Raw genomic sequence first — 12,418 nt, 5'->3', positions numbered from 1 at the left:
TCCACTTTTACACCAATCACACATTAACAGTTCCCATTGAACACCATATCACATACATAGCCATAAGCTTTTGTTTTGGCCAAAAGATTTTTTAACCTCGACAAGGTAGACTCTTTTGGCCGGGCCCTACCCTACTCTAACCTATTAAACATTTGTTAAAATATCCAATACTCTTTTTAGGTATATTTTTATTTATTTTTCTTTAAGGGAATGTGTCAAGTACATTTTTTTAAATGACCAATAATATCATATAAAAGGGACAAATACCGTCAAATCATGGCCGGACCACATATTACCACTACATAGTGACCGAATAATACCACATACAAGGAATACTGCCACACCATGACCAGACAATATATTACCACCACATAGTGACTGAATGTTACCACATACAAGGAACAAATACCTTCACACCGTGAACAGACCACATATTGCCACCATATAGTGACCGAACACTACAATATGGATCATTAATAAAAAAACACAATACTAATATTAGCATAAGTGCCGTTATGACAAATTTATATGTGCATATAGCTCTTTCAAAGACAACTCCAGCAATATTTTACATGGCCACACTGTTCCTCCATTACTAAGAAATTAGCATTTGAATTGATATGCAAATGGCTATAGTAGATCTGAAGCCTCTGTCACTCCAGCTCTATTCCCCGCCCAGTGCTGCCTCCTCCTGCTTGACTGATGGCTCCTTTGCCGGAAGACACGTAGCATTGGGCTGTCAGTCAAGCAGGAGATGCCGACGCAGGGCATGTAATAGAGCTGGAGTGAAAGAGGCTTCAAATCTACATCGACATTTGCATATCAATTCAAAATTTGATTGATTACTAATGGAGATAAAGACTGGCTATGTAAAGATATTGCTGGGTTTTTCTTTCAAAGAGCTACATGAACATATCAATAGGTTGGGGAACAAATCCTTCTGACAGGTTTCTTTTAAAGTAAAACCATGTGCAATTAACCTGATTAAAGGTAGCTAAACCTGTAGTGATTAATATACAGTACAGACCAAAAGTTTGGACACACCTTCTCATTTAAAGATTTTTCTGTATTTTCATGACTATGAAAATTGTACATTCACACTGAAGGCATCAAAACTATGAATTAACACATGTGGAATTATATACTTAACAAAAAGTGTGAAACAACTGAAAATATGTCTTATATTCTAGGTTCTTCAAAGTAGCCACCTTTTGCTTTCATGACTGCTTTGCACACTCTTGGCATTCTCTTGATGAGCTTCAAGAGGTAGTCACCGGAAATGGTTTTCACTTAACAGGTGTGCCCTGTCAGGTTTAATAAGTGGGATTTCTTGCCTTATAAATGGGGTTGGGACCATCAGTTGTGTTGTGCAGAAGTCAGGTGGATACACAGCTGATAGTCCTACTGAATAGACTGTTATAATTTGTATTATGGCAAGAAAAAAGCAGCTAAGTAAAGAAAAACGAGTGGCCATCATTACTTTAAGAAATGAAGGTCAGTCAGTCCGAAAAATTGGCAAACTTTGAAAGTGTCCCCAAGTGCAGTTGCAAAAACCATCAAGCGCTACAAAGAAACTGGCTCACATGAGGATCGCCCCAGGAAAGGAAGACCAAGAGTCACCTCTGCTTCTGAGGATAAGTTTATCCGAGTCACCAGCCTCAGAAATCGCAGGTTAACAGCAGCTCAGATTAGAGACCAGGTCAATGCCACACAGAGTTCTAGCAGCAGACACATCTCTACAACAATTGTTAAGAGGAGACTTTATGCAGCAGGCATTCATGGTGAAATAGCTGCTAGGAAACCACTGCTAAGGACAGGCAACAAGCAGAAGAGACTTGTTTGGGCTAAAGAACACAAGGAATGGACATTAGACCAGTGGAAATCTGTGCTTTGGTCTGATGAGTCCAAATTTGAGATCTTCGGTTCCAACCACCGTGTCCTTGTGCGACGCAGAAAAGGTGAATGGATGGACTCTACATGCCTGGTTCCCACCGTGAAGCATGGAGGAGGAGGTGTGATGGTGTGGGGGTGCTTTGCTGGTGACACTGTTGGGGATTTATTCAAAATTGAACCAGCATGGCTACCACAGCATCTTTCAGCGGCATGCTATTCAATCCGGTTTGCGTTTAGTTGGACCATCATTTATTTTTCAACAGGACAATGACCTCAAACACACCTCCAGGCTATTTGACCAAGAAGGAGAGTGATGGGGTGCTACGCCAGATGACCTGGCCTCCACAGTCACCAGACCTGAACCCAATCGAGTTGGTTTGGGGTGAGCTGGACCGCAGAGTGAAGGCAAAAGGGCCAACAAGGGCTAAGCATCTCTGGGAACTCCTTCAAGATTGTTGGAAGACCATTTCCGGTGACTACCTCTTGAAGCTCATCAAGAGAATGCCAAGAGTGTACAAAGCAGTCATCAAAGCAAAAGGTGGCTACTTTGAAGAACCTAGAATATAAGACATATTTTCAGTTGTTTCACACTTTTTTTGTTAAGTATATAATTCCACATGTGTTAATTCATAGTTTTGATGCCTTCAGTGTGAATGTACAATTATCATAGTCATGAAAATACAGAAAAATCTTTAAATGAGAAGGTGTGTCCAAACTTTTGGTCTGTACTGTACCTCAGATGCAGCCCTTGACTTAAGTAGTAGCAATTCTATTACTTTGAATTAACGGGACAGCCTATGTATCATGCCCTTGACTGATCACCTCTGATTATATCAACACACTAAGGCTATGTAAGCAGTGGAAGAGAAGATATCGGGCACCACTTCTGCTTTAAATACACCTCTCCTTTAATGTGATGAAACTCCTGGATATATGGTGGTGAATGTCCAAGTGAGCAATCGAGGTAATACAAAATTGAAAATAAAGGTAGCACTCACCAACAGTTCCAAAGATGTCCTTTATTTGTACTAACAGTACATATTGACTGGCGGCGTAGGACGGAGACCCCTAAGGGTGTGCGGGGGAGTGAGGGAGAGGACGACGGCCGTTTCGCTCCCTTCCGGAGCTTCAACGGGTCCCGGAGTATGTACAGGGCAATACACACATCTAATAGGGGCCATCAATTGTCCACTACCACATCAGGTTTCATTTTCACCCAACCTCCTTATTACACAGAGTACCGTTTTGTTCACTAAGATATCAAGTATTCTTCAGTTGCTAAATAAAGCACAAAGCTTGTTCTGCTGCTTAAAACTTAACACTTTACCATATACATCTGAACAGTTCAAGAAAATATGCAGGTTGTGTAATTTTCCATGTTGTTTACATTCCTCAAAAACCAACCTTGAAGAATATATTTCCCTTTGTAATCTGTAGTAATCAATAAACCAATACTTAGCTCACAAGAATCAAGAATTCAAGCACAAAATTCCTATTAGTGCGTAAATTGATGTGTACAATAAGAAACACATTATTAAACTTTGTATACAATACCATTGGATGTGTTGGAAGTATATGTTCCTCCTTGACAGTTTCCAGAAGCAGCACTATTTAAGAAATTGTATCCACTTGAATTAAAGAATTGCATGCCTTGTATTTCTTGAGAATTTGATGACCCATAGTTTGATGATGGACGGGTGCTAAATGGAGTCACTGCGCAACTGCTAGTAAAATAATCCCTTGGTATTTGTTGGTCGTTTAACTGTGAATATCTACTCTGATCCACCCTATGATGAAAGTTTCCAGACTGAGTATGAGTTCTGAACATGGCCTGATAGTTAGAACTATTTCCAAAATAGTTCTCGTTAGATTCAGAAAGATTGTGGTATGGTGGCTCAGAAAATGAAGAGACTTGAGAATGGGTTGTTAATCCAGGACCCACACTGGAGGGCCTCAAAACCATTGGTCCTTGGTTTATGACGCTTCCTCTGTTGAGTATGGCAGGTGACATAGGTGGAGTCATAAGATGAGCTGTGCTTTGGGATACTTCCATCTGATCTAAAAAATGCACATTTTTAATTAAAACTTAATTTAGTACTTCGAGAAAATACATAAATTAAAAAATACAAGTCTGATAAGTTGAGCTTCTCTTTAAAGGATTGTCAAGGTTTATAATATTAATGAGCTATACTGAAGAAAGGTCATCAATGTCAGACCTGAGGGGTTCTGACATCCCAAAAGATCAATTGTTTTCAGCTCTAAAATGGCCAGATGTAAACATCGAACAGCCAACTCAATTCACTGTGTACTTTCTTTTGGAACTGCAGTTCAGATCCTATACAAGTCAAAGCATCTGGGGATAAAAGTATCACACACCTACCAATCTGATACTTAGATGTAAAAAAAAACCCAACAACTAATACCTCACCGCTCACCTCTGCTGCTCATCGTCCCCTGTATAGTTCTCAGCGCATCTTCTTACTTCCACCATGGGCTGCATCTTCACGCTAGGCCAGGACTTCAGGCTGCGACTAGGTCCACGATCACCCTGCCCAGAGGTCATGGCTTAGAGCGCCCATTGTAAAGCTGTTGTGCACGCTGTGACTTTACAATAGACATGTGCACAGACATCCAGGGCCTAATTATAGCTAGAAGTCCAGGCCTAGAGTGACCCTGCGAATAGGCATAGGATAACATTGTGCATGCGCAGGGTGGTCTTGTGCCTAGTCAAGACCGATAATCCCAGCTTAGCATGAAGATGCAGCACGCAATGATGGTAAGAAAATCACCGTACAAGGGAGAGCAAGCAGCAGAGGTGGCTGGAGAGGTGAGCAGTGGAGTGAATATTATTATTATTATTTTTTTTAACTCTTGTCAGCCCTGTAAGGTTTATCAAAATTTTGCTGAATTAGTGCAGAGCGAATTACAAAAAATATGCATTCTGGAAAATACAGATTTTTGTAAAAATCTAGTAGAATTCAATTCCTCTCGAATAAATTCATTCAACTCTATTATTTAGTATTTATTACTTCACTGTCCAGTATCAGCATTTATTCAGCCAATATCCATTCATACAGAAATAAACTTTTCTCTCAAATCAAAACATTAGTTACATTTTCCCACACTACCTGTGAGTGGAATTGTTTCGTTATCTTCATTTGAGAAGGAATGTAAGCCACGAACAAGTCCTGCATGATGGTCTGGTGACAAATTTGAGTAATTCTGTTCTTGAAGGCATTCATTCTTGACTGTAGGGTCATTTGAAAGTCCTCCAGACTTGTTTCGACTTGCAAGAAAGCAGGAGCTTGGTGATGCAGTAAAGGTTGCTTTGCTAACATCTATAAAGATACAACCGAATTTATTTTAGATTTCAAATAATGATGACATGCAAAGCATTACACCTGAAGTGCATTGTACAGGGTGGGCTATTTACAGTGCCTTGTGAAAGTATTTGGCCCCCTTGAACTTTTCTACCTTTTGCCACAATTTTGGCTTCAAACATAAAGATATAAAATTCTAATTTTTTGGGGAAGAATCAACAACAAGTGGGACACAATCGTGAAGTGGAACGAAATTTATTGGATTTTTTAAACTTTTTAAAAAAATTAAAAACTGAAAAGTGGGGCATGCAATATTATTCGGCGCTTTTACTTTCAGTGCAGCAAACTCACTCCAGAAGTTCAATGAGGATCTCTGAATGATCCAATGTTGTCCTAAATGACTGGTAATGATAAATAGAATCCACCTGTGTGTAACCAAGTCTCCGTATAAATGCACCTGGTCTGTGATAGTCTCAGGGTTCTGTTTCAAGTGCAGAGAGCATCATGAAGACCAAGGAACACACCAGGCAGGTCCGAGATATTGTTGTGGTGAAGTTTAAAGCCGGATTTGGATACAAAAAGATTTCCCAAGTTTTAAACATCTCAAGAAGCACTGTGCAAGCGATCATATTGAAATGGAAGGAGTATCAGACCACTACAAATCTACCAAGACCCTCTAAACTTTCATCTCGAACAAGGAGAAGACTGATCAGAGATGCAGCCAAAAGGCCCATGATCACTCTGGATGAACTGCAGAGATCTACAGCTGAGATGGGAGAGTCTGTCCATAGGACAACAATCAGTCGTACACTGCACAAATCTGGCCTTTATGGAAGAGTGGCAAGAAGAAAGCCATTTCTCAAAGATATCCATAAAAAGTCTCATTTGATGCTTGCCACAAGCCACCTGGGAGACACACCAAACATGTGGAATAAGGTGCTCTGGTCAGATGAAACCAAAATCGAACTTTTTGGCCACAATGCAAAACAATATGTTTGGCGTAAAAGCAACACAGCTCATCACCCTCAAAACACCATCCCCACTGTCAAACTTGGTGGAGGCAGCATCATGGTTTGGGCCTGCTTTTCTTCAGCAGGGACAGGAAAGATGGTTAAAATTGATGGGAAGATGGACGGAGCCAAATACAGGACCATTCTTGAAGAAAACCTGTTGGAGTCTGCAAAAGACCTGAGACTGGGACGGAGATTTATATTCCAACAAGACAATGATCCCAAACATAAAGCAAAATCTACAATGGAATGGTTCTAAAATAAACGTATCCAGATGTTAGAATGGCCAAGTCAAAGTCCAGACCTGAATCCAATCGAGAATCTGTGGAAAGAGCTGAAAACTGCTGTTCAAAAACGCTCTCCATCCAACCTCACTGAGCTCGAGCTGTATTGTAAGGAAGAATGGGCAAGAAATTCAGCCTCTCGATGTGCAAAACTGATAGAGACATACCCCAAGCGACTTGCAGCTGTAATTGCAGCAAAAGGTGGCGCTACAAAGTATTAACTCAAGGGGGCTGAATAATATTGCACGCCCCACTTTTCAGTTTTTAATATTTAAAAAAAGTTCAAAATATCCAATAAATTTCGTTCCACTTCAGGATTGTGTCCCACTTATTGCTGATTCTTCCCAAAAAAATTAGAATTTTATATCTTTATGTTTGAAGCCAGAAATGTGGCAAAAGGTAGAAAAGTTCAAGGGGGCCAAATACTTTCACAAGGCACTGTATATGGATACACCTAAATTAAATGGGAGTGGTTGGTGATATCAACTTCCTGTTTGTGGCACATTAGTATATGGGAGGAGGAAAACTTTTCCAGATGGGTGGTGACCATGGCGGCCATTTTGAAGTTGGCCATTTTGGGTCCAACTTTATTTTTTTCAATGAGAAGAGGGTCATGTGACACGTCAAACTTATTGAGAATTTCATAAGAAAAACAATGGTGTGCTTGGTTTTAACGTAACTTTATTCTTTCTTGAGTTTTTTACAAGTTTATGACCACTTATAAAATGTGTTCAAAGTGCTGCCCATTGTGTTGGATTGTCAATAAGTTTGATGTGTCACATGACCCTCTTCCCATTGGAAAAAATAAAGTTGGATCCAAAATGGCCACCATCGTCACCACCCATCTGGAAAAGTTTTCCCTCTCCGATATACTAATGTGCCCCAAACAGGAAGTTGATATCACCAACCATTCCCATTTAATTTAGGTGTATCCATATAAATGGCCCACCCTGTAAATCTATTCAAATATTCTTAGCGTTTTGTTTAAACTAGTAAACTCTTTAGCGTTAGTCTGTATTTTATGGAGTGTATTCGATAAATTATGGCAATGGCAGAGGAACCTAGAATCATTTAATTGAAGGGTTGGTAATACTGTAATTCATTTTTCTAGTGTATTTATGGTGGAGATACATAGATGAATATTTATGTCATTCCTGTGGATCAGCTATTAATTGAATCAAAGGTTAAAATGATTTCATAATATGTGATTTTTGGGTCTTTCGGTAATCTCTCTGTGATTACATTAGATATGTGAGACATTTTGACTACATACTAGTTTGAAGATAATCCAAGTTTTTGAATACTAGTTATTGTTTTATATATTTGACTTGAAAATATACAAAGAATAGAAAAATATTGCACTAGACTTATCAAAGTAATTGTGCCTGTTTTCCAGTACTTTGCACCAAAAAGAAGTACACTAAACACCATGTTCACTTTTTTTTTTTGCTCAAATGAGTATGCCAAATTCATAGGCATATATGAGGAAGATGAGTTCAGGTGGGGACATAACAGTCCTTAAATGGACCATGAATATCGGACGTTTTAAACTGGCTTTATTCTAAGTAAAAGAAAGTTGTCTGACGTCTATTAAGATGTACAAAATCTATTACAGAACATGCACCTTTGAGATAAATGGGGAGTATTTTCTGACTGCATGGATTAGGTTTATATTAAAACTTGTAAATGTTCTAAGTGCATTCCATTAGGAATTTGGAATTCACACTATGGGGAAAATGGGAAAATGTATCAAGGCGTTTGCGCTAGTTTTTTGGCATCAAATTCTGTTGAATGCCTTTCTTGCTCCATAATTTTCAACTATTTGATATTCTAATCATTTCTTGCTACTTTTAAAAAGAGGATGTAATCTTGGTAGGGCTAGCTTCATAAGTAAGGTCAAAACTTTTTAAAAAGGTGCAAAAAAATGCAGGCTTATTCCAGTAGGGGTGTGTGTGTGTGTCAAATCAGTGTGGCAACATGCTGTTAAATATCCACTGCCCACTCTTCCTTGCTTATAAGACTGTAGATTACACTGGATAATGGCAGTCTCTACTGTGCTACTAAAGTTTCATATGTTGAATAACTGAATTATGCTATTTAATAAAGGTCAATAATAGAGATTAGTGAATCATAAGACAAGCCTGGGATCCTGGAGGGTAAGGAAATTTGCGCAATTCCTGTCCACAGGCCAGAAAGCATTGACCGGGTCCATAGACCGGGGTTGCGTAAAGCAATCTGTTCATCTTTAGTCCATAATAAAATAAAACGCCATGTTTTTTTTTAAATAAAAACTATTAAACATTGAGGGTTTGCTGGTGATTTGTGGTGCGACTTCAAAAAAATCCCATTCACACGTTGAAGAAAAAAACTACATAAAAATTAGAGCATGCTGGGGATTTTAAAATATTCTTTTGTGGATTTTAACTGTGGATTTCACCCTGAGCAAGGCTCTGTAATGTTGTAATGTAATGTAGTAGATTGAAATCAGCAGCCAAATCTGCAACAAAAATTCACAAGTAACATACATGTGGCTGGGGTTGCAAATTTGTAATCAAATTCACAATGGAATTATTCTTCAAAGTGTGAACATAGCCTAGGAGCTCACAACATACATTGGATAAATAGTCTCAGGGACTAAACTATTTATAAAAATTTTTTTTAGATTTTGATATTTCCTTGCACAAACCCACCTGCATTCTTCATGTACTTATCCAGCAAATTCTGGAGCTCTTGTTCCTTATCATTGTTAAACTGTGTTTCCACTGCTAGCAGTATATATTCATCAAGCAGCATTCGTATTAAGTGGAATGAACCTGCGTGTAAACATGAGGAAGCGTTTGATATTGTTAATATCTACATGACCATCTCACAATCTTTAGAAGAAGTAAGTCAAGACAAAGGAATAAATAAATAATCGCTGGACTTTAAATGACCTACTAAAATCAACAAGGGACAGTTTCAGGAACCTGTGGTTGAATGAGACATGTAGCTCCATACACCTACTGCTTGATGGTACACAGATGAAAGGGCAAACTGATGAAAGTAAGATGTCCTTTAATAATGAAAAGCAAATACGACTTGATCAACAATAAGCTTCACTGATCTGATTCCGTTTACTTTAAATCTTGTTTAAACAGAAAAGTGAATACAAACTTTCCTAAGTCAACTGCAAGAAGACAGGTATTTACTCATTAACACCTTACGTGGTCTTGTTTAATCCTAGCCAGTGAAGCAAATTGTATCTCATAGATAATTTACTGAATCATTCCTAATCTTCACTGAGAAGTTTATTACTATTATTTAATTCATTTTAAATTAAATATACTTAGCCTACTGCATCCACCTTAGAAGGTAATAGTACAATAACAGTAACATCTCTGGGATGGCATGGGTTCAGAAGTTTTGCCGATGCCATCTACAGCAGGAGATGGATGTTATGCACAGCTGACCTCCTGTTATGTGTCACGGAACTGGACCTAGCTCTAATCCCAGTACTGAAACCCCTCAGATGCCGTTTTCAATAGTGACAGTGGCATATGATGAGTTAGAGAGATTGCATCTTCAACAAAATGGCACCAATGAATAAAGCAATTTATAATAAGAAAATAATCCCCCATAAAGCTCAATTGATGGGAAAGTGTAAAATTTATGGTTCTCAGAATATGGCAACCCAAGAACAAGTGAACTTTTTATTGAAAAGAAATTTCAAAATGTATAAAACTATATACATTTGAAAATGTCATAATCATACTGCCCCACAGTATAACATTAACACTTTATTTGTGCAGCACGTGAATAGCGTAATATTTACAATGCAAAAAAACTGTAGAGAATTGTTGCTTTCTTTATATTCCTTCCAATAAAAAGTTACGTAAAGTTTGTCAAAAAGTTATATATTGCCCAAAATTATGCCCCCTGATATATGACTATGATGCCAAAAAAAGTAAAAAGTAAAAAAGTTCAAACAAAACCCTGACCACAGAAAGTACACCGTAAAAACAAAACACAAAAAACATCTAATACTACAACTTGTCCCGCAAAAAACAAGATATCATACAGCTGTGTGGATGCAAAAATAGAAAAGTTATGGCTCTCGGAAGAAAGGGAGGGAAAAAGTACACAAATTAAACTTGACTGTAGAGAGAAGGGGAAAAAAGGAATCTGTCGGTAGGATCAACCCTCCTAAGCCGTCTATATGGGCATGTAGGTCATATGAAGCTGAATAAAGTGATACCTTACTACCTGCAATACAATGTCTTATTCCAGAGAATTTCCTGATTTTCTTATATATATATTACCTCTTGCAGGCTATGGGCTGGACACTGGTCTGAATGAGAATCTGTCTCCATAGATTATTGTAAATGAAAGGTGGCATTGCCAGTGTGAGCCATATAACTAACACAGAACAATAGAACTGAACTTCATCAAACACATTTGCTGCAGCTCTTACAGCTCAGCTGTATTGCAACAATATTACAACACTGGCTGTGTGAAGATGGAAGCTGAAGCACTGAGAAGACACCTACTGATGTGTGAATTAGCGGAAGAGCTGATGGCCATAGATTCTCTAATTCCAGAGAATCAGGCCAATTATGCAAATGACGAATTGATCAAACTCTAATCAGAGTTTTATCAGAGAGTGATGAGAGTGCTATCCAGTTCTCTCGGATGAGGAGGAGATAGAGAAAAATATTTCTTCATCTTCTCCATTTTGTCAGTGTGCGGAACTCAGACTGCACTTAGATGTCATCCAAGTGCCATCCAATGTTTTCCATGCACTCATTGACTTGCATAGCCAACTGCAATCTGAATATTGGATCAAACTCAGACATGCAGCGATTCTTTCCTCGGCAGTCTCTGTCTGAGGAAAATAACGAACATGTGCCTCATACACTAACATTGGTCCGAGTGTGATCCAATATTTTGTTGTATCGCACTCAGACCAATATTACGGTCATGTGCATGAGCCTTTGTAATCATACACAGCTCTGCAGTGAGATCAGGAGAGAAGAGAGCAGCCATTACAGATCACACTGGTAACTCCCCCTTCATGTAAAATAGGCTCTGGAGGCAGAGTCTCATGTAGATCAGTGTCCAGTAGTGATGGGCGAGCACTAAAATGCTCAGGTCGAGCAAATTGGAATGCTCGGGTGCTCAACCCAAGCAATGAGCCCAATGTAAGTCTATGGGAAACTCGAGCCTTTTTTAGGCGGCTCTCCCCGGCGATCTGCAGAGGGCCTAAAAATTGCCCAAATTGATGGGAACAGTGCTCTAATTACATGGTAACAGCAAGGGGAAGACTACTGGAAGCATTTCTGACTCCCAGGTCCCTGCTGTCAACAACGTTGTCAGAGGTATTACGCCCCTTTTACGCACTCATAATAAAACATACAAAAACGAAACCAAAATGGATTTTCCTGGGAAATTTGTTAAGGAACATCCTTTCCAGGGTAATGACTTGTATATAAGGAAAAATAAATTACCAAAACCATAAATACTCCTCCACACCTTGGGCTATGTTCACACATAGCGTTTTTGATGCGTTTTTGCACTTTGCATTGCTTTCAACTGTGACAAATGCATTCACAGGGAAATATCATTTTAACATTTTACAACCTTATCAGACCATGTGGTGCGTGACATGATCAGACACATCCTGTTTCAGTTATGAAGGAGGGACTCTGAAAGTCACAAAGCCTATTTTTATAGGGCCATCAGGTGGCCTTTACTATTCTTAAAGGGCCAGCAGTCGGCCCTCATTATTGTTAGAGAGCCATCAGCCGGCTATGCTTTGCTGTTCCCATTACTAAAGAGTGGGTCTCCAATACTGTTATTGCATATGCAGTGAGTGGCAGGGCTGGCCAAAATTTGGACTCACCCCAACAATGTTCCCATTATTAGAAAGTGGATA

General features: G+C 38.9%; 1 protein-coding gene across 1 annotated transcript in view; it reads right to left on the bottom strand.

Annotated features, from left to right (window-relative positions):
• The window catches only part of RFX6 (regulatory factor X6), a 213,607-nt gene that overhangs the window by 22,719 nt on the left and 178,470 nt on the right, over positions 1-12,418 (bottom strand). The window contains 4 exon segments of the mRNA XM_073673546.1: positions 3,298-3,324; positions 3,448-3,946; positions 5,017-5,231; positions 9,198-9,320. Of these exon segments, the coding sequence (XP_073529647.1) occupies positions 3,298-3,324; positions 3,448-3,946; positions 5,017-5,231; positions 9,198-9,320 (864 nt within the window).

The sequence above is a fragment of the Phyllobates terribilis genome, unplaced genomic scaffold (assembly GCF_046119375.1).
Source record: "Phyllobates terribilis strain yellow unplaced genomic scaffold, ASM4611937v1 Scaffold_3__8_contigs__length_932513732, whole genome shotgun sequence".
In the NCBI taxonomy this organism is placed as follows: Eukaryota; Metazoa; Chordata; class Amphibia; order Anura; family Dendrobatidae; genus Phyllobates; species Phyllobates terribilis.
The sequence above is the reverse complement of the archived record's forward strand: the minus strand, read 5'-3'. Positions and strand labels throughout refer to the sequence as shown.